Source organism: Ailuropoda melanoleuca, chromosome 1 (assembly GCF_002007445.2).
Source record: "Ailuropoda melanoleuca isolate Jingjing chromosome 1, ASM200744v2, whole genome shotgun sequence".
NCBI lineage: Eukaryota > Metazoa > Chordata > Mammalia > Carnivora > Ursidae > Ailuropoda > Ailuropoda melanoleuca.
In genome coordinates, this window is record NC_048218.1 from 63747459 (window position 1) to 63770154 (window position 22696).

The 22696-nt window shown below is 37.0% G+C and overlaps 1 protein-coding gene across 8 annotated transcripts in view; it reads right to left on the reverse strand.

The window, feature by feature from the left end:
* The window catches only part of GOLGB1 (golgin B1), a 103528-nt gene that overhangs the window by 62700 nt on the left and 18132 nt on the right, over positions 1-22696 (reverse strand). For 4 of the 8 annotated variants that reach the window (XM_011236729.3, XM_034659217.1, XM_034659231.1 and 1 more), the window contains 8 exons: positions 20738-20832; positions 19783-19935; positions 19421-19573; positions 10822-10950; positions 8015-8140; positions 5485-5607; positions 4312-4425; positions 2273-2675 (listed from right to left, as the gene is read on the reverse strand). In XM_011236729.3, coding sequence (XP_011235031.1) covers positions 2273-2675; positions 4312-4425; positions 5485-5607; positions 8015-8140; positions 10822-10950; positions 19421-19573; positions 19783-19935; positions 20738-20830 — 1294 coding nt within the window. In that variant the 5' untranslated portion in view covers positions 20831-20832. The remainder of the gene's footprint in view (positions 1-2272; positions 2676-4311; positions 4426-5484; positions 5608-8014; positions 8141-10821; positions 10951-19420; positions 19574-19782; positions 19936-20737; positions 20833-22696) is intronic. The other 4 variants (XM_034659214.1, XM_034659206.1, XM_034659228.1 and 1 more) reach the window with 4 other exon arrangements.

Sequence of the window (22696 nt, forward strand, 5' to 3'; positions counted from 1 at the left end):
TCAATTTCATAAAAACCACCTATGAAAAGCCTACAGCAAATATCATTCTCAATGGGGAAAAACTGAAAGCTTTCCCTTAAGATCAGGAACATGACAAGGATGCCCACTCTCGCCATTATTATTCAACATAGTACTAGAAGTCCTTGCAACAGCAATCAGGCAACAAAAAGGGACAAAAGGTATCCAAATCGGCAAAGAAGAAGTCAAAATGTCTCTCTTCGCAGATGACATGATACACTATACAGAAAACCCAAAAGAATCCACTCCCAAACTACTAGAAATTATAGAGCAATTCAGTAATGTGGCGGGATACAAAATCAATGCTCAGAAATCAGTTGCATTTCTATACACGAATAGTGAGACTGAAGGAGGAGAAATTAGGGAATCCATCCCATTTACAATAGCACCAAAAACCATACGTTATCTTGGATTAACTTCACCAGAGATGTAAAGGATCTATACTCTAGAAATTACAAATCACTCTTGAAAGACACTGAAGAAGACACAAAAAGATGGAAAAATATTCCATGCTCATGGATCGGAAGAATTAACATAGTTAAAATGTCCATGCTACCCAGAGCAATCTACACTTTCAATGCCATCCCGATCAAAATACCAATGATATTTTTCAAAGAACTGAAACAAACAGTCCTTAAATTTGTGTGGAACCAGAAAAGGCCCCGAATCGCCAAGGAACTGTTGAAAAGGAAAAACAAAGCTGGGGGCATCACAATGCCGGATTTCGAGCTGTACTACAAAGCTGTGATCACAAAGACAGCATGGTACTGGCACAAAAACAGACACATCGACCAATGGAACAGAATAGAGAACCCAGAAATGGACCCTCGGCTCTTTGGGCAACTAATCTTTGATAAAGCAGGAAAAAACATCCGGTGGAAAAAAGACAGTCTCTTCAATAAATGGTGCTGGGAAAATTGGACAGCTACATGCAAAAGAATGAAACTTNCACTTGACCACTCTCTCACACCATATAAAAGATAAACTCCAAATGGATGAAAGACCTCGATGTGAGACAAGAATTCATCAAAATCATAGAGGAGAACATAGGCAACAACTTCTATGACATCGNCCGGCCACTGCAACTTTTAGCATGACACATCTCCAAAGACAAGAGAAACAAAAGAAAAAATGAACTTGTGGGACTTCACCAAGATAAAAAGCTTCTGCACAGCCAAGGAAACAGTCAAAAAAACTAAGAGGCAGCCCACGGAATGGGAGAATATATTTGCAAATTACACTATGGATAAAAGATTAGTATCTAAGATCTACAAAGAACTTCTCAAACTCAATACATGGGAAACAAATAATCAAATCAAGAAATGGGCAGAAGATATGAACAGACACTTTTCCAATGAAGACATACAAATGGCTAACAGACACATGAGAAAATATTCAAAATCATTAGCCATCAGGAAAATTCAAATCAAAACCACACTGAGATACTACTTTACGCCAGTTAGAGTGGCAAAAATTGACAAGGCAGGGAACAACAAATGTTGGAGAGGATGTGGAGAAAGGGGATCCCTCTTACACTGTTGGTGGGAATGCAAGTTGGTACATCCACTTTGGAAAACAATGTGGAGGTCCCTTAAGAAGTTAAAAATAGAGCTACCCTATGACCCAGCAATTGCACTACTGGGTATTTACCCCAAAGATACAAACGTAGTGAAGAGAAGGGCCATATGCACCCCAATGTTCATAGCAGCATTGTCCACAATAGCTAAATTGTGGAAGGAGCCGAGATGCCCTTCAACAGATGACTGGATTAAGAAGATGTGGTCCATATATAGAATGGAATATTACTCAGCCATCAGAACGAACCATTGCACAACATTTGCAGCAACATGGACGGGACTGGAGGAGATAATATAAGTGAAATAAGTCAAGCGGAGAAAGACAATTATCATATGGCTTCACTCATTTATGGAACATAAGAAGTAGGAAGATCAGTAGGAGAAGAAAAGGAAGAAGAAAGGGGGGTAGACCAGAAGGGGGAATGAACCATGAGAGACTATGGACTCTGGGAAACAAACTGAGGGCTTCAGAGGGGAGGGGGGTGAGGGAATGGCATAGGCCATTATGGGTATTAAGGAGGGCATGTATTGCATGGTGCACTGGGTGTTATACGCAAGTAATGAATCATGAATCTTTACATCAAAGTCTAGGGATGTACTGTATGGTGACTAACATAATAAAAAATTATTATAAAAAAAAAAAAAAAAGAGGACTTGAAAGGCAATCAAATACTGACCTTCCAGTTGTTGAATGGCCTGGGCTGAACGAACTGCCTGTTCACTCTTATCTTGGACAAGCTCTGAATTTTCCTCCTTTAGAGCATCACAGGCAGAATGTAGTTCTTGTTCAGTCTTTTGAAGACTCAAAATGTGAGAGATCTTCTCTTCCATTTCCGCCTTGTGCTTCTGCTCCAAAGCACTGTACCGAGACTGTAGTTCAGCCTGAGCTTGACCTGCTTGCTCAAGCTGTTCCAGAAGATGATGCATTTCTTCCTGTAGGTTATGGAAGGATAATTTTCTCTCTGCCACCTCAAGTTGCATCTTTTCCATCAGAATCTTGGACTCTTGTCTTTCTGTTTCCACAGTGTTCCTAAAAGTATTATGCTCAGCTTCCATCTGCTGTAACTGCTGAGAAAGAATCTAAGAAAAAAATGCAAAACCTCATGAGCCATAAATTCATTCTTTCATTTCAATAAGCATACTGAAATGCCTCTTCTAGGTGAAGCATGGGGCTAGACACTCAGGACCTAACCTACAATTGTGTAAGACCCTGTTTTCACTTCTTGATACTTTTAACAATTTATATTCGTACATATTTATTTGTGCCATTATCTCTTACTTTCTGTCTCTCCCATTACAAAATAAGTTCAGTAAGGGAAGGGACTTTGTCTGTTTTATCATCATTTTTCTCCAGCACCTAGCACAATACATGTCATACTGAGTACATGGTGCTCAATAAATACTGAACGAATGAATGCAGTCCCTGCCCTCATGGAACTCAGAGTTCAGTGGGATGGTCACATTTAACCAGATAATTATAATACAAAAATGGTAGAGTCCATGTAAGAGATAATTATAAAGTATTAATAGGAGCAGAGAAGAAGGGAACTTTCCCAAAAGTCACATAGGTGTAACTATTTATATATAACTATCTAGTAAGAGGCACAACTGAGATTTGAACCCAACTGTCTAATGACAGTGAAAGAGGGGCCTTGGGATCAGAATATAGGTTTTATTAGGATGGGAGATAGGGGAAAATGTTTCTATGCAAGAAAGTCCTCCTCAAGGAGAGCTGAAAATTAAGAAAGAGATGACTGACTTTTTCCAGCAGCATGCAGCACCCAGATGAAAAAGCAGAGAATGTGGACTGGAGCTCCAATTCCACATTAGTACTTGGCTACTTGGATGTGGTAAGACAAGGACATGAGGAATCCATGGGCTGATAGAAATATAGTCCAAATGGTCAAACATGGGGCAATAGCAGATGGGGAAAGGAGAGAGGCCAAGAAAGAACTCTCTAATACACCAGAGGAACAAAGTGAAAGGATTGAGGGATCTCAATGTGAATGAAGGTCAGGACAGTCTGAGAAAGTGAATGACAGGATGATTTACACCCTGGGATGGGATACTTGAGCTTAAGATTTTAGAACATCAGTGTCTGACCACTTTAGATTCAGGGAGTGTTGCATAGTGAATTACTTCAAGCCAACAGAGCATCGACCAAAACAAACAAGGGATAGTACATAAAGCACATTCAATATTCACGAGAGCAAAGGAGCAAACTGACAGAAAGGAAACTCACTAGAGGACCGTATGGCATTCTAGAGAAACTAGGGCCCTAGACCTAAAAGTACAAAGAAAAGGCCACAATGAAAGCTGTGAAGTACAAGCTTCATCAGGGAAGGAACTATATCTGTTTTGCTCATCATTGTATTACCACAAGTTAAGTACAGGGTATTTGTTGAAAGAATGAATAAATGGCAGCAATTCTCAGAAGACATGATTTTATACATGCTGCCTGGGAAACTAAAGTGGAAATGGGGGCACCTGGGTGGCTCAGACTTGGGTTTCGGCTCAGATCATGATCTCAGGGTTGTGAGATCGAGCCCTGTGTCAAACTCTGCCCCGGGTGTGGAGCCTGCTTCAGATTCTCTCTTTCTCTCTCCTTCCGCCCCTTCCCACCCCCGTCTCTCCCTCTCTAAAAAAATAAATAAAAATAAAGTGGAAATGAATACTCTACTCCCAAGGCAGGACAGTAAAGATCACAAGGCAGTACCTGGTTTTTCTGTTCGGCAGTAGTCAGCTCCTGTTGCAGCAAGCCCACGACCTGAGCACGGCCCAATAAGGCTTCTTCATGCTCTTCAAGCTTCCTCTGCAGCACCCTTAATTTCTGAGAAGGAAATGTGCTAAACCAATGAGCACCATTATCTGTTTACCTTTCGAAATATCACGTAGATTTGTGTACTTAAGGTTTCTGAATGTTGAGGATGGCAGATTAAAGAGTGGAACACCAGCATGCCATACTCCCCATCCAGCAGCAAAAAAGAATCTCCAAAAATGCCTTCTCCAGTACACTGACAGCAACTAAACTGAGACACAAGCCAGCCCCTGAATTAGGGAGTCTTTTTAATAATTAGAGAAAATGATATATCTGCTTTTAAAATTCTATAGTCAACGTCCTACACCTAAGTAACATAAGTACATGTATATCTCACTCACCAAAGAGAACATTCTCTGCAGGCAAGAACCATTTCTCTTCTAGCTTCATGCACAGGACATGCACGCAATAAACATTTGTTGGATAAATAAATCAGTAATGCATGTATACATTAATATTCTACTTCAAAAAGTGTATTCTGAAGGATTACTTAGAACTTGGAAGAAGTTTTCTCTCAAAAACAATTAAATGGATCAACCATGAAATACCACTGGAGCACTTTTTGTTACCACACTGCACAACACACTAAAAACAAATACCTTTGAGTTAGTAGATGATAAAAACAATGAAGCCAATTTCCAAAATATACTCAATTATTTTTTTAAGAATATTCAATTTAATAAAAGACTCTATGGCTTCAAAATCATTCCTTTTCATCTTAAATTTTTTGAAAGTTTAAAACTGGCTTCATTGATTTGAAGCTTTGCATCAGGTCTTTAACACAGCTACAGTTGGCACACTGAAGAGAAACCTATTTCTGACTACCACATACATTTGCCAATTAAATCCAGCTTTTGAGTACCAACAACCTGGTTAGAAGCATAAAAGGCAAGGTAAGGACAAGAAAAAATAATTAATATGCAACAGAAGACAAGATCACCAAAAAGAAGCCAATTAAGGAGCACACTAAGACCAAGTGGAGAGCAGTGTATGAGAGTAGAAAAGTGGCTGTGATCATTTAATTAAATGTTAACCAAATGACAGTCATTCTACTAAGTTTTAGCAACACACCTGTTGCATCTCTGTTTCCACATCTGCCTGGGTTACTAACTGAAGAAGCTCATCTTCGTGAAGACGAACTTGTGTTTCAAAGCGGGCATCTTTCTCTCGGACCACCTGCTGCATGGAACTCAACTAAAGACACACACCAAAGAAACTATACACGTTACACTCCCCGAATATTGCACAAACAAAACTCACACACTATTCTCCAAAGATGGACACTGAGAACTGATAGGCAATATATTTTAATTAAATTTTTAACGTCAAGGATGAGAATGTTGGAAGAGAGATAGGCCTGATGGTAACTTCCAAATGTAAGAGAAATCCTATTATCAAACTCAGAAATCAGCCCAAATATAAATTTTGATTAGAAATGTTTAAATATACAAGAGATATATTTTTAAAAGTTCTGCAGAGATTAGAATATTAAACCTACAAAGTGAAATTAGATTTCTGTTAAGTCCTAGGCACATTAGTAGCACATCCATGGTCTAAAACTTTCAGTGAAATTGCTATGCCCTATAAAGTCAAACTTCGAATTAATAGATCTTTTATTCAAAATTCTCTACAGTTGGAATAAATTCCACTTGATCATGGTGAATGACTTTTATTAATGTATTGTTGGCTTCGTTTTGCTAGTATTTTACTGAGAATTTCTGCATCCATATTCATCAGGGATATTGGCTAGTCTTATCTTCAAAGAACTGCTTCTACCAAAGAACCTGGTATATTTTCAAACCCATACCATCTCCCCAAACAGCTATTTTCAGTTGTCATTACTTGCAGGCTTCTAGATCACCCTCACTTATATCTGGCTCTTAATGGAGTAAAATGGAAATAAACTGACTGTGAGCTGTTTAGTATCAGTGTTTTAGTTTTGTTTTGAGGGTGTGTGTGTGTGTGTGTGTGTGTCTGCAGGTGAACGCCTGCTTATTTATTTCCTTAAGATCTATAGCTGAGGGGCGCCTGGGTGGCACAGCGGTTAAGCGTCTGCCTTCGGCTCAGGGCGTGATCCCGGCGTTATGGGAGAGCCCCACGTCAGGCTCCTCTGCTGTGAGCCTGCTTCTTCCTCTCCCACTCCCCATGCTTGTGTTCCCTCCTCTCGCTGGCTGTCTCTATCTCTGTCGAATAAATAAATAAAATCTTTAAAAAAAAAAAAAAAAGATCTATAGCTGAGCATGCTGACCTGGTCTTAGCTTGTCCATTTTGTACTGGTCCTTCAACTATTGCTAATTTCTCAACTTGTAACACCTTAAATTGACTCGGCTCTCCTTCTAGGTAGTAAAAAAATCATCACAATTTTTTTGATTATCTGAATTCTGACATTACTATGCATTTGGAATCCTGTGTTACAAGTTTACAGGCACTGGCATCCTTCATTAGCCAAATTCATCTACACATCCTTTCCTGTAAATGTACCAATATTATTTTTTTTCTCTATGATTTTGCTCAGACTGTTTACCACAAATGGAATACTTCCAACCATCTTGTTGAGATTATTAACTATCATAGCTTTGCCTAAGTCCTAATTTTTCCATGTACCTTCCTGGATGTCACACTCATGGTAACCTCTTTCACCTTTCAAAATACTTTCCATTTGTGTTGATGCTTATATTCACATATTCTGAATGGCTTGCATTATGATGAATCTGTTAATATATTTATATTCTTGGCTTTCCATGTTTTAAGCTACTCGGTAAAAATCTTATTTTGTATTTCTTCATCATACACTGTATATAGTGCTTGTACATAAAAAGGACACAATAAAAGCTAATAGGTAAAAGTAAGGATTTCAAGATATATAATTTTAACTGTATACACAGCAGCAGGCCATCCATGAGCAGAAAACATCATTAATACCATAAGTTACCAAAAAATGAAGCACTCAATGGGAAAGATTCGCTATCATGCAAAGATACATCAGGGAAAAAAAGTTTCATGAGTCAAAAGCATCCTCAAAGGAAAAATACAGAGGTGGGTAGTCAAACTGGAAATTTAGAAAAATAATAAGACAGAAGGAGTTGAGAATGCCAGTCCAAACAGTCCGGTCCTGGTGTCAGAAACAGATATGAGGAGTATTACATACTAGTGCCATTTATATTGAATCATGTAACTTATACCACTTTCTCATTATATACCCACCAAGTAATCTTCTGATTATAATTTAACTTCCTATTAAGGTTTTACTATAGGGAAAGAATGGAGCTAATCACTTGTATTTCTTTTGGTTTATGTATCAGTCTCTTTCAAACAACACTGCGTCCACTCCTAAGAAACTGAATTTCTGTGTGCTATTAAAACCAAATTTCAGGCTTGTAGAACTAAGAAACAGCCATAAAATAGGCTATGGCAAATTCATCAAGGTAAATAACACTTCTAATTTCTTCTACTACTATACCCTTCTAATTTCTACTATAACACTCTAGCTACTATACTTTTATATACTAAGGTTTTAAAAAATGACTGTCTGAATTGGCTTGTCACCATTAGACTTTCATGATTCTTTATTCTAATGCTTATGAGGTATCTTCCAACCTACCTGAGCAGCTTGCTCTGCCTGCGTCTGGCTGAGCTGGGCTTTCAGAGTGCTAATGAGTTCCTCCTTCTCTTGGAGCTGTTGCTTCATTGTTAAAAATTCTTCCATCTCTGTTGAACTCTTATCAAACTGAAGACATAGAAGGAAAAAAATATTTTTAAACAAAAGAATTAACACTCTTAATTCTCTGACTTCCCTTTCTCAGTTGCCAAAATACCTATCAATATCCTTCTAATTTGCACTTAACACAAAAGGGAACTGCATGCATTGGGGTTTTTAAAAAGTAAATATCAGAATTATTTGTCAGAGAAAGACAGAAGCAATAGCAGCACTTTTTCAACTTCTCTGAATCCTCACATAGAAACAGTCAGTACAACTAAATAGTAAAACCAAAGACCCATGGACAATATTTATAATAAAATTAAGAAGGTGGTCCCCAAAAGCCCAAAATACAAGCAGGTGGAACAAACCACCAAAAGGCAAAAGACCTGCATGGTATTAGGGTCTATGCAAGAGGAAGCAGGCAGCAACAGAGCAACATTAATGGCCTTAAGAACAGGAAAACCCCCAAACAGCCAACAAGTTCTTACTGGAAAGCACAGCAGGCCAATCTTAGAACAGCAGCTTAAATTGGCAGGGCTTCCCCATTCTCCAATATCAGGTAAATGCAAGGGGTCCACAGTAAAAAGGACTAAAAGGCTAGAACAACTTAGCTCCTTTGAATTCTCAAAACTGACTCATCAGGCCTGTCTTCTAAGACATGGACCAGAAATAAGAAGAAACTTCTAGGAGTGAAATAAAAATTATGCAGAACAGAGATAAGAGAAACAGAAGAAAAAGGTCTGTACACATGCTGTATAATTCATTATCAACTAGCCACATATGGATACAGAGGGCTTGAAATATGCCTAATGCAAATGAGGAGTTTAATTATTAATATTATTTAATTTTAGTTAATTGAACTACAAATTATCTTCCCATTAAATACAACTACATTTCACTTTATTGCAAAATGTCAAATACTCTTAAATTGTTATACAAGTAACAAGTGTGCATGCTGTTCCTAGTATTCACAATAAACACACTGCCTACGTAGTCAGTGTCAGTGGATTCATTCAGTTTGAATATTTTTTCCTAAGCACTCATGTAACATTGTAATTATTTATTTGAATACTTTATGCAGATAGCATGAGTCACAATTGATACTTATGTAGATCATTAAAAAATGATGTTTCAGCCCTTGGTTCAGTTATTGGAAAGCTTTTAAATATGTCTGGAACAATCTGAGTATACGAATCTATTTTCTCAACTGGAAATTTTATGAAATCTATACAAAGAAGAAGTATTTCCAATGAGAATTTAATAATCCAAATTAAGATATAATGTAAAAATACACACCAAATTGCAGACAGTACAAAAAAGGGTAAAATAACACAAAAATAATTAATCTCAAAAGTATATTTTGAATATATTGAATTACATGAAATATATTGTTAAAATTAATTTTACCTGTTTCTGCTACAAATTTTTAAACTATATATGTGGCTTACATTATATTAATATTGGACAATGTTGGTATAGGCCAAAGAGAAGGGCAGGAGGAAGAAAACCAGAAAATCTCAGAAATCCAGCTGCCAGATCTTTGGACACAATACAAAACAACAACAACAACAACAACAAAAGAGAGAGATCTGTTAAGTAAAGAAAAGTTTTGCTAAACCAAGCCTCCTTCCAAAAGTTTAGAAAAATAAATTGCCCACAAAAATAAGGAATAATATATGTATTATATTTATACAATATAATTTATATATTGTATAATTAAATTTTATGATTTATACAATTACAGTTAATTGTATGAATTACTATATAATTTATAGTAAATTTCATACAAAGTTACTATAAAAAAAAAGCTAAGGAGCAGAACAACATACTTAAAGGTGATAATAGCAGACCAGAGGCATTTTCAAAAACAAATCAAAACTGTAATCTATCTCAAAAGGTGTTTAAGGGGCCCCTGGGTGGCACAGCGGTTAAGCGTCTGCCTTCGGCTCAGGGCGTGATCCCGGCGTTATGGGATCGAGCCCCACATCAGGCTCCTCCACTATGAGCCTGCTTCTTCCTCTCCCACTCCCCCTGCTTGTGTTCCCTCTCTCGCTGGCTGTCTCTATCTCTGTCAAATAAATAAATAAAATCTTTAAAAAAAAAAGGTGTTTAAAAATTAAGAAAATTATACAAGATACAGAAAAACAGCATAATCAGAATCAGAAAAATCAGAAATGAGGTGGCTAAAATTAGGAAAAATTTGATCTATAAGAAAAAATTTCAGAAAAAGAAGTCTAAACAAGAAGGAACACAAATAAACACAAAACAGAATGCCATAAGTGAAGGACAAAAAAGAAGAAACCTTAAAATGAAGAAAGAAATAAAAAGTAACTGAAAGTTAAGTGACAAATATTAATCAATCAAAGAAGGAACATACAGAAGTCCCTAGAGAAGAAAACAGACCAAATACCACAAGCTATATAATTCAAGAAAAACTCTTCTGAAATAAAAATATGTGAAACCATATATTAAAAGAGTATACTGGGTATCCACAAATATCAACCAAGAATGGCAAACACCAATTACTAGACTTAGGCAGGAAGAAAGGGAAGTTGGTGAGAGAAGGAAAGGGAAGAAGAAAGTAAATTGATACATACTTAGATAAGCATCTGTTGGCCATCTAGAAAAATGTATTTGTCATATAATAATCCATTAGACCTTAGTGAGTCATCAAACTAATTGACTACGAGGTGACTTAACACCCCTACCTGTGTAGTTTGCTCTAACTGTGTCTGGGAAAGTTGGGCTTGCAAACAGCTAATTAGCTCCTCCTTCTCCTGGAGTTTATGTTTTATCTTTTCTATTTCCGTTTCTTCCTCTGTAGAACTCTTATCATGCTGAAAATGAAGGAGATAAATCATTTACTTAAAAGAACTATAATTAATACATATTTGATCTTTTGCTCTAACTTGCCCTATATAACCATCTGATTATGGTTTTATAAATGGGAGCACGAAATAACACCTGACCTAAGAACCAGGAAGGAATCTTAAGAGTTTTCCCATTTTATTATTGCCAAGTAACTCCTATTAGATTCATCCTCCCTCAGATAACAGCTATCAACTCTGAACAAGACAGAAAAATAGCTACTAGACTATGCTAGAGGGAAATCAAAAGCAGGAAGATACTAGAAGGGAGTCAATACTTGAAAGAAATGACACCAAGTTTCCCTTTATCATGGTTTTTAGTCTGAGGACAAAACCAGTCAGCACCACACGGGAATAAAACTTAAAAGAAAACTTAGTCCCAATGCCTTGAAGAACCAGAGGACAGAATTCAGGAAAACACAGGAGCTGTTAAGTGAGGAGCAAAACATCATACAAGACCCAGTAAGAGGAAATCCAAATCTTTCCAGTCTATTTTTTTTTCCCCAAAAGCTCTTCCTCAGACTGAACCAGATGCTTCCTCCCTACTGAACTCACCACCCTCAAATGAACCAAGTCTGCTTATTAGAACTATACAAAATAATTTTTTACTTACTTCTACATAATAGTTGGTCAAGCATCTGAAGATTGCCCTCATCTACACTTTTCAGAAAATATGTAGCTCTGTAATGGGTATATAAGAGTATAAAGCTGCTATGACTAATTGCTCATAGAAATCCTTTAATTCAACCCTCTTATTTAACAGAGAGAGGAAATTAAGCTCTAAGTGCTGATTTGTTTAAGGTCTCAGACCTTAAAAAAAAGCAGAGTATAAAATAGATAATTTACGAGGAGGAGGGAAAATGGTAGAAGAGTAGAGGACCCTCATTTCATCTGGTCTCTTGACTTCAGCTAGATATCTATCAAATCATTCTGAATATCTGTGAATTCAACCTGAGATCTAAGAAAAGAACTGCTGCAATTCTACAAATAGAATATCTACCACTTTTTGCAAGGTAGCAGGTGTGGAGAAGTGAATCGGGATCTATCAGAAGATAAACTGAGGGGGAGGGAGCCACAGGAAGCCAGCTACTGACAAGTGATATAGCAGCAGAGTGCAAAATTGGAACTTTTAGAAGTCTGCTCCGGTGAGGGAAGTCCCTGCCTGAAAGGTGTTCAGGTGACAAAGTGGGACAAAATCTTAGGGGTGCAGCAAGCAGCAAAACTGCTGCAAGACCCTGCTTCTTCCCCAGGGAGGAGCAGCGTGGGTGCACCCATAATGGGGTAACCGCTTGTGGAGCAAGAGCCCAGAAAGCAGCCAGCCCAGTGAGACCACCACCCGCTCCCCTGGGAGGACTGGTGCACAGGTGCACTACAGGAATCTGTGCAGTTTGGCGCACACAATAAGGACTGACTGCATTTCCATGAGGGTGCACTGAAGAGTGGGGTCCCCGATCTTCAGCTCCGGGGCTGGAGATCCAGGCGCCACCATTTTTTTTTTTTCACCGTCTAAAGCAGCACGAAAAGCCTTCAGGGAACAAAAGCCACATAAAGCAACCCAAAGCAGCTTACACTGAGCCTGGCCCCATGGCAAAGGGCAGTGCAACTCTGCCCACGCAAAGACACCTGAGAATCAGTGTGAAAGGCCCATCCCCTAGAGGACCAGCAGGAACATCAGGGTAAAACCAAGTTTACAGATCACACAGAACTGAAAAAATCCTGCACTAGGGGAAAACAGTATATAAAATTCAAGGGTTTTTTTCTTTAGTCTTTCAGTTTAAAATTTTCTTTTTCTTTTTTTCCTTTTCAACTAGCTTACTTTAACAACTCTCTTTAAATCATTTTTTAATTTTCATTTTTACATTTACATTTTATAGATATATTCTTCATTTTTTATTTCCTTTCACTATTTTCAATTTTATTTTAGTATATATATGTTTTTCTTTATTTACAATTTTGGGATCAAGTGACTTCCAACAAACAGACCAAAATACAACCAGGACCACATGTGTCACCCTGTTCTGTCTACCTGTTTGATTGTATTCTCTCTTCCCCACCTCCTTTTTTTTTTTTTTTTTTTGGTTTCTGATCTCTCCCAATTACCTAGTGTATATTTCACTAGGGTCATGGTGGATATTTTTATTTTTTATTTCTTTTTTGTTCTCTCATTCATCTATTCTTCTCTGGACAAAAGGACCAGAAGGAAAAGTTGCCAGAAAAAGAACAAAAGGCAGTAATCACTGACAGCAGCTTGATGTCAGAGCTAGGATTCAGAGCAACGATTATAAAGATACCAGCTGGGCTTGAAAAGAGCATAGAAGACACCAGAGAATCCCTTTCTGGAGAAATAAAAGAACTAAGATCTAATCGGGTTGAAATAAAAAATGGTATTGATGAGATATAACCAACAATGGAGGCTCTTACTGCTGGGATAAATGAGGCAGAAGAGAGAATAAGTGATACAGAAGATAAAATTATGGAGAATAAAGAAACTAAGCAAAAGTGAGATAAACAATTACTGGACCATAAGGGGAGGATTCGAGAGATCAGCAATACCATAAAGCGAAACAATATTAGAATTATTGGGATTCTAGAGGAAGAGGAAGGTACACTGAAGCAAATTATAGCAGAGAACTTCCATAATCTGGGGAAACAAGCAGGCATCCAAGTCCAGGAGGCACAGAGAACCCCCCTCAAAATCAGTAAAAATAGGTTAACACCCTGAATATAATAGTGAAACTTGCAAATCTCAGAGACAAAGAGAAAATCCTGAAAGTGGCTTGGGAAAAGAGGTCCATTACCTACAAGGGTAGAAACATTAGACTGGCTGCAGACCTATCCATAGAGACCTCGCAGGCCAGAAAGAACTGGCACGATACATTTAGGGTGCTAAATGGGAAAAATATGCAGCCAAGAATACTTTATCCAGGTAGGATGTCATTCAAAATAGAAGTAGAGATAAAAAGCTTCCAGGACAAACAGAAACTAAAAGAATTTGTGATCACCAAACCAGCCCTACAAGAAATATTAAAAGGGATCCTTTACATGAAGAGAGCCCAAAAGTCACATAAACAAGAAAGGAACAGAGACAATATACAGAAACAGTGACTTTACAGGTAATACAATGGCACTAAGTTCATATCTTTCAAAGGTCACTCTGAATGTAAATGTAAACAGACCAATCAAAAGACACACAGTATCAGATTGGATAAAAAAGCAAGACCCATCCATATGCTATCTGTAAGAGACTCATTTTAGATCCAAAGACACCTCCAGGTTTAAAGTGAGGGGGTAGAAAACCATTTATCATGCTAATGGACATCAAAAGAAAGCTGGGGTGGCAATCCTTATATCAGACAAATTAGATTTTAAACCAAAGACTGTAATAATTAGAGATGAGGAAGGACATTCATCAAAATAAAGGGACTATCCAAAAAGAAGATCTAACAATTGTAAATATTTATGCCCCTAACATGGGTATAGCCAATTATATAAGCCAATTAATAACAAAATTGAAGAAACAAATTGATAATAATACAATAATAGTAGGGGCCTTTAACACCACACTCACTGCAATGGACAGATCATCTAAGCAGAAGATCAACAAGGAAACAAGAGCACTGAATGACACACTGGACCAAACAGACTTCACAGGTATATATTCAGAGCATTTCATCCTAAAGCAGCAGAATAGACATTCTTCTCAAGTGCACATGGAACATCTTCCAGAATAGATCACATACTGGTCACAAATAAGATCTCAACTGGTACCAAAAGACTGGGATCATTCCCTGCATATTTTCAGACCACAATGCTCTGAAACTGGAACTCAATCACAAGAGAAAATTTGGAAAGAACTCAAATACGTTGAGGCTAAAGAGCATCCTACTAAAGAATGAATGGGTCAACCAGGAAATTAAAGAAGAATTTAAAAAAAATTATGGAAACAAATGAGAATGAAACCACAACTATTAAAAAAACTATTAAAAGAAAAAATTCTTTCTCAAGAAACAAGAAGGGTCTCAAATACACAACCTAACTGTACACCTAAAGAAGCTGGAGAAAGAACAGCAAATAAAGCCTAAACCCAGCAGGAGAATGGAAATAAGGAAGATTATAGAGTAGAAATAAATGATATAGAAACCAAAAATACAATAGAACAGGTCCACAAGACTAGGAGCTGGTTCTTCAAATTAGTAAGACTGATAAACCCCAGGCCAGACCTACCAAAAAGAAAAGAGAAAGGACTCAAATAAATAAAATCATGAATGAAAGGGGAAATCACAACCAACACCAGAGAAATACAAACAACTATAAGAACATATTATGAGCAACTATATGCCAACAAATCAGGCAATCTGGAAGAAGGCACATTTCTAGAAACATATAAACTACCCAAGCTGAAACAGGAAGGAACAGAAAATCTGAACAGACCCATAACCAGCAAGGAAACTGAAGCAGTAATCAAAAATTTCCCAACAAACAAGAGTCCAGGGCCAGATGGCTTCCCAGGGGAATTCTACCAAACATTTAAAGAAGGACAAATACCTATTCTTCTGAAGCTGTTTCAAAAAACAGAAATGGAAGGAAAACCTCAAACTCCTTCTATGAGGCCAGCATGACCTTGATCCCAAAACCAAACAAAGACCCCACCAAAAGGGAGAATTACAAGACCAATAACCCTGATGAAGATGGATGCAAAAATTCTCAGCAAAATACTAGCCAATAGGATCCAACAGTACATTAAAAGGATTATTCACCATGACCAAGTGGGATTTATTTCTGGGCTGCAAGCATGGTTCAACATCCACAAATCAATGTGATACGCTACATAAATAATTGAAAGGACAAGAACAATATGATCTTCTCAATAGATGCAGAAAAAGCATTTGAGAAAGTACAGCATCCTTTCTTGATTAAAATGCTTCACAATGTATGGACAGAGGGAACATACCTCAATATCATAAAAGCCATATATGAAAAGCCCACAGTGAATACCATTCTCAATGGAGAAAAACTGACAGCTTTTCCCCTAAGGTCAGGCACAGAGCAAAGATGTCCACTATCACCACTGCTGTTCAACACAGTCCTAGAAGTCCTAGCCTCAGCAATCAGACAACAAGAAGGAATAAAAGGCATCCAAATTGGCAAGGAAGTCATCAAACTCTCACTCTTTGCAGATGACCTGATACTCCATGTACAAAACCCAAAAGACTCCACCCCAAAATTGCTAGAACTCATACAAGAATTCAGCAAAGTGGCAGGATATAAAATTAATGCACAGATATCAGGTGCATTTTATACACTAACAATGAGACAAAAGAAACAGAAATTAAGGAATCAATCCCATTTACAATTGTACCCAAAACCATAGGATACTTAGAAATAAACCTAACCAAACAGGTAAAGCATCTGTATGCTAAAAACTACAGAATACTTATGAAAGAAATTGAGGAAGACACAAAGAAATGGAAAAACATTCCATGCTCATGGATTGGAAGAATAAATATTGTTAAAATATCTATGCTACACAGAGCAATCTACAAATTCAATGCAATCCTTATCAAAATACCATTGACATTTTTCATAGAGCTGGAACAAATAATCCTAAAATTTGTATGGAGCCAGAAAAGACCCCAAATAGCCAGCGGAATGTTGAAAAAGAAAACCAAACCTGGTGGCATCACAATGTTGGACTTCAAGTTAAATTACAAAGCTGTAATCATCGAGACAGTTGGTACGGGCACAAAAACAGACACATAGATCAATGGGACAGAATGGAGAACCCAGAAATGGACCTTCAACTCTACAGTCAACTAATCTTCGACAAAGCAGGAAAGAACAGTCAATGGAAAAAGGACTGTTTCTTGAATAAATAGTGTTGGGAAAATTGGACAGCCACATGCAAAAGAATGAAACTGGACCATTTTCTTACACCATACACAAAATGGATGAAAGACCTAAACGTGAGACAGGAATCCATCAAAATCCTAGAGAACACAGGCAGCAACCTCTTCAACCTCAGCTGCAGCAACTTCTTGCTAAACATGGCTCCAAAGGCAAGGGGAACTAAAGCAAAAATGAACTCCCGGGACTTCATCAAGATAAAAAGCTTCTGCACAGCAAAGGAAACAGTCAACAAAACTAAAAGGCAACCTAGAAATGGAAGAAGATATCTGCAAATGACATATGAAATAAAGGGCTAATATTCAAGATTTATAGGGAACTTACCAAACTCGACACCCAAAAAACAAATAATCCAGTCAACATATGGAAAGAAGACATGAACAGGCATCTCTCCAAAAAGGACATACAAATGGCTAATAGACACTTGAAAAAATGCTCCACATCACTCAGCATCAGGGAAATACAAATCAAAACCACAATGAGATACCACCTCACATGGGTCAGAATGGCTAAAATTAACAAGTCAGGAAACAACAAATGTTGGCAAGGATGTGGAGAAAGGGGAACCCTCTTACACTGTTGGTGGGAAGGCAGGTTGGTACAGTCACTCTTGAAAATAGTATGGAGTCTCCTCAAGAAGTTAAAAATAGAGCTACCCTACAACCCAGCAATTGCACTACTAGGTATTTACCCCAAAGATACAAATGTAGTGATCTGAAGGGGCATATGCACCCCAATGTTTATAGCAACAATGTCCACAATAGCAAAACTATGGAAGGAGACAAGATGTAAATCAACAGATGAATGAATAAAGAAGATATGGTATACATATACAATGGAATATTACTCAGCCATCAGAAAAGATGGATGGAACTTGGGGGGGGTATTATGCTGAGTGAAATAAGTCAATTAGAGAAAGAGAATTATCACATGATTTCACTCATGTGGAATATAAGAAACAGCGCAGAGGATCATAGAGGAAGGGAAGGAAAACTGAATGGGAAGTTATCAGAGAGGGAGACAAACCATGAAAGACTCTTAACTACAAGAAACAAACTGAGGGTTGCTGGAGGGGAGGTGGGTGGGGAGATGGGTTAACTGGGTGATGGTTATTAAAGAGGGCATGTGATGTGATGAGCACTGGGTGTTATAAGCAACCAATGAATTACTGAACTCTGTATCTGAAACTAGTGATGTACTATATGTTGGCTAACTAATTTAAATTAAAAAAAAGATAAAATAAAATAAAATACATAATTTAAAAATCATAGTAGGGGAAAAGGTAGAAGAAACAAAGCAACATGGGGAGAGACAGGCTGGTACTACAGCTACAAGAAGAATTACCAGAGGAAAAACCAAGAAGTAAGATAAGAATCAAGATGAACAAGTTATTTGAGAAGAATGAGAAAGCCTTCTAAACTAAGCTTTGAGAAGTTAAATAAAGTTATTAATGCAGGAAAAGTAATGTCTTCTGAGCATTAAGCCCAGGAAGGAAAGACTAATCAAGTTACTAGGAAACTAACCAGTGACCCCAGTGTTGTGCCTAGAGAATCAATCACAACCTTATTTCCCAAGAACTTAAAACATTGAGATAAGAATACTAGTGAATGAGCATTAAGGAGGGCATGTGATGTGATGAGCACTGGGTGTTATATGCAGCTGATGAATTATTGAACTCTACATCTGAAACTAATGATGTACTATATGTTGGCTAACTGAATTTAAATTTAAAAAAAAGAATATTAGTGAATCAAAGGGTAAAACAAGGTATAATTTTTTAAAAAATAGATTTTTTACGCACAGTTAAGTCTAGGCCAACTGCAGTGTGCACATGTGATATGCCAGACTCCATATATTCTATACCAAACTCAAAAAAACTGGAGATTCTTATTCACTAAATGGCTGACTGAATGTGAATATTTGTAATTTAACCATATAGGAAAGTAATGAAAATGAATACTGGGACAATACTCTATTTCTCAGAAGACCCAACTTTCCTTACTTCTCTAACCCCAACCTTAAATTATTTTGCTGGTTGCAATCATAAACCTAGAAAGCACCCCTCACAGGGAGCCCAAGGCAATCTAGATGATTCAGTTACAACACATGAAACTTTAATCCGCTACTATGTGGGCCATATGATGATACAGAATATTCTATGTCAAGTCACTGAATTAAAAAATTCACAACTGGCAGAAACCTTACAGAACACTAGTTTAATCTTCTAAACAAAGATGAAATTCCTCCATAAAGTATGTGCATCTCCTATCTAAATGCCTCACTGAGGTATTTACTTGTCCTGTTAGCCTTTTTTAATTCTCTGAAAGTCTAGGTCACATTTCATTTCTACATTTTCTGGTGGCCTTTGATTCTCTCTGTGTGTGGCCCAGAGCCCAGCTAGACTGCAAGCTCAATAAGAAAGGACAGCATTTAGTGCTGTACTATTTTAGCTTCATAAATTTTTGTGATTAGTGAAGATCTGCTATCATGGGAGGCTTTTCCACTCAGAAAATGTTTAGTCCATCCGTTACCATACCTTGGAGAGTTGCTCCTCTGACTGAGGTTCTGTAGGCAAAACAGTCCCTCCTTGTGCCTTCATTTCTTCTATGTGTTTATTCAAAGAAGTTAATTTGGCCTTAGCATGAAGTTTTAGTTTTTTTATTTTGTTATCAGCAGCTTTTCTTTCTTCCTGTCAGAGAACAATGACAGTAAATACATAAATGTTTATTTATCACATACCTATTATATAACAAATGTTATTTTCAATAGGCATCATTTTATAATATTAGGGAAATAAGAATCACACTCTCCAATATCTAACTGAAAAGAAAAATCTACATGAATGTTGTAACTGTCTTTTACCAAAAGCCTACCAAGAAAGGAGAAAAACCATGGTACCTGTAGAACTTCATCTTTTTGCTGCAATTGAATGTCCTTCTCTTTAATGATTTCTTTTAGCTCTACCACCAACTGCTCAGCATAAGCCAGGCGCTCCAGAACATCCTCTTGTGTCCTATCGTTAAATTCCATGTCAGATTCTTGGGGTAATGCCTAGTATTTAGACAAAAAGTTGCCAATACATCAGGGAAAAAATATTAGTGTCCAAAATCTTCATTCCAACTTCATCTTATCTTTTGCCCATCTCATTTCCATACTTAGGAAATCTTTCCAACTCTGATCCAATAATAACTATCATCATAGCCATTAAAATATATTGAGTATTTTGGAAATGTTAAGCATTTCACAAACAAAACATTATCTCATTTATGGTATTATCCTAATTTTACAAAAGAGAAAAATAAAAGGAAGCAAAGATAATAAACTATTAAGTGGAAGAGCCCAAAATTTAAATTTAAGAGCACTGAATAAAATTCTCTTAACCACTAGGTAATACTGCTCGTCTTTCAGAAAACTAAAGGTCGTCTTTTGATTCCTCATGTAGCTATCAAAAAATATAATATAAACTATAAGAGAAGTGTAGATTAATTTACAATAGCAAACATATTTTCAAACCTGAAAGGTGCCCCAGTTCTGCCAGTTATCATTCAAACCTTTTCTAAGAAACAGGATATACACCTGAGGAGAAGTTAAAACAATCTGGCACTAAAGAAGGCTCAAAGGACAAATGAAAAAGATCTTTCCAATCTCATCCAAGACTTGATTCCCATCACTGTGGCTCATAGGCTACAAATTTACAGGAGAAGGATCATTTATGAAGTATCAATATTTTTCTTAATCCTCTCTTCCACCTAACAAAATGGAGGCTGCTCAAAACCCTCTATCTTAAATTCTTGCCCTCAAAAAAACACGGAATATATGTGTCATCAGTTTAATCCAGAATAGAGCTACTCACAGGGTCTACGGAAGCCCTCATACTCTGATCAGTGTCATCTCCTGATAATTCATGCAAAACAACATTTGCTAATCCTGACAATCGGCTCAGCATTTCTGCAAGAAAAGAAAACATAACAATCAGTAAAATGGATACAGGCTACTCTTGTACTGGTAACTATATCATCTATAAGTGAAATAAACTGTACAGGTGATCTATATTAGACACAGACAATAGCATGATGACGTCTTTAAAAACACATTTGAGTATGTACAATGTAGTCACACAGTGTTCTTTTCAGTGGCAACTGCATTGCACTTTAATAACCACCACTAACATTTTCTAAATAAAATACAGATATATAATCGTTTAGAAGCAAATATTTTTAAAGTTATCTTTATTTTTTTTTTAAAGATTTTATTTATTTATTCGACAGAGATAGAGACAGCCAGCGAGAGAGGGAACACAAGCAGGGGGAGTGGGAGAGGAAGAAGCAGGCTCATAGCAGAAGAGCCTGATGTGGGGCTCGATCCCAGAACGCTGGGATCACGCCCTGAGCCGAAGGCAGACGCTTTAACCGCTGTGCCACCCAGGTGCCCCTAAAGTTATCTTTAATACTTTTTCTTTGATCATAACTTCATTTACAAACATGAACTTTTTTTTTAATAATCATCTTTTATTATGTTATGTTAGTCACCATACAATATACCTTAGTTTTTGATGTAATGTTCCGTGATTATTTGTGTGTAACACCCAGTGCACCATGCAATATGTGCCCTCCTTAATACCCATCACCCGCCTATCCCCATCTCCCACCCCCCTCCCCTCTGAAGCCCTCAGTTTGTTTCCCAGAGTCCACAGTCTCTCATGGTTCATTCCCCTTTCTGTTTACCGCCCCCTTCATTCTTCCCTTCCTTCTCCTACCGATCTTCCTATTTCTTACAAACATGAACTTCTAACACTCTTCCGCTGACAGAATGTTATTCCGTCCTATTTTGTCAAATAAACACATGATTCAGCAAATTTTTTCTTTTTATGTGCCCCTATCAGCCCCATTTTTTTCAGGAGGGTTTCCTGATAAACCATGTGGTTTTGCTAAAATTTAAATATAATATTTGTTCAAATGTACAGCATTAAATTTACATATTAGAAAAGAAGGGAAAGAGATTTACATCAGCAACCTATGCTGCTTCTGTACAAAATCAGAAAAGAGTGAATTAAAACAAATATAATCAGACAAAAAAGAAATTAAGATCAGAGCAGAAACTAACAGAATTGAAAATAGAAAAATAGAGAAAATCAGTAAAACCAAAAGTTGGTCCTTAGAGAATGGGCTCAAACTTAAACAACCTAGAACTTAACATGGACTGCTATATGAAGAAGAGATTATATACAAACCTAATGGTAACCTTATATCAAAAACCACTAATAAATGTGCAAAGAATAAAGAGAAAGAAATCCAAACGTATCACTAAAGAAAATCAGCAAACCATAAAAGAAAGACAAGAAAGGATCAGAGAAAAGCTCCAGAAACAACCACAAAACAAGTAATAAAATGTCAATAAGTACATATCTATCAACAATTATTCTTTTTTTTTTATCAACAATTATTCTGAATGTAAATTGACTAAACGCTCCAACCAAAAGACACAAGGTGACAGAATGGATAGAAAAAATAAAACCCATCTATATGCTGCCAATAAGAGACTCACTTCAGATCTAAAGACAAATGCAGATTGAAAGTGAGGGAATGAAGAAATATTTATCATGCAAATGGATGTCAAAAGAAAGCTGGAGTGGAAATAGTTATATCAGACAAAGTGGACTTTAAAAGAAAGACTGTAGCAAGAGACAATGAATGACACTATATAATAATAAAGAAGACAATCCAACAAGAAGACATAACAATTGTAAATATTTATGCACCCACCAAGGAGCACCCAAATACATAAACAATAACAAACGTAAAAGAACTAATCC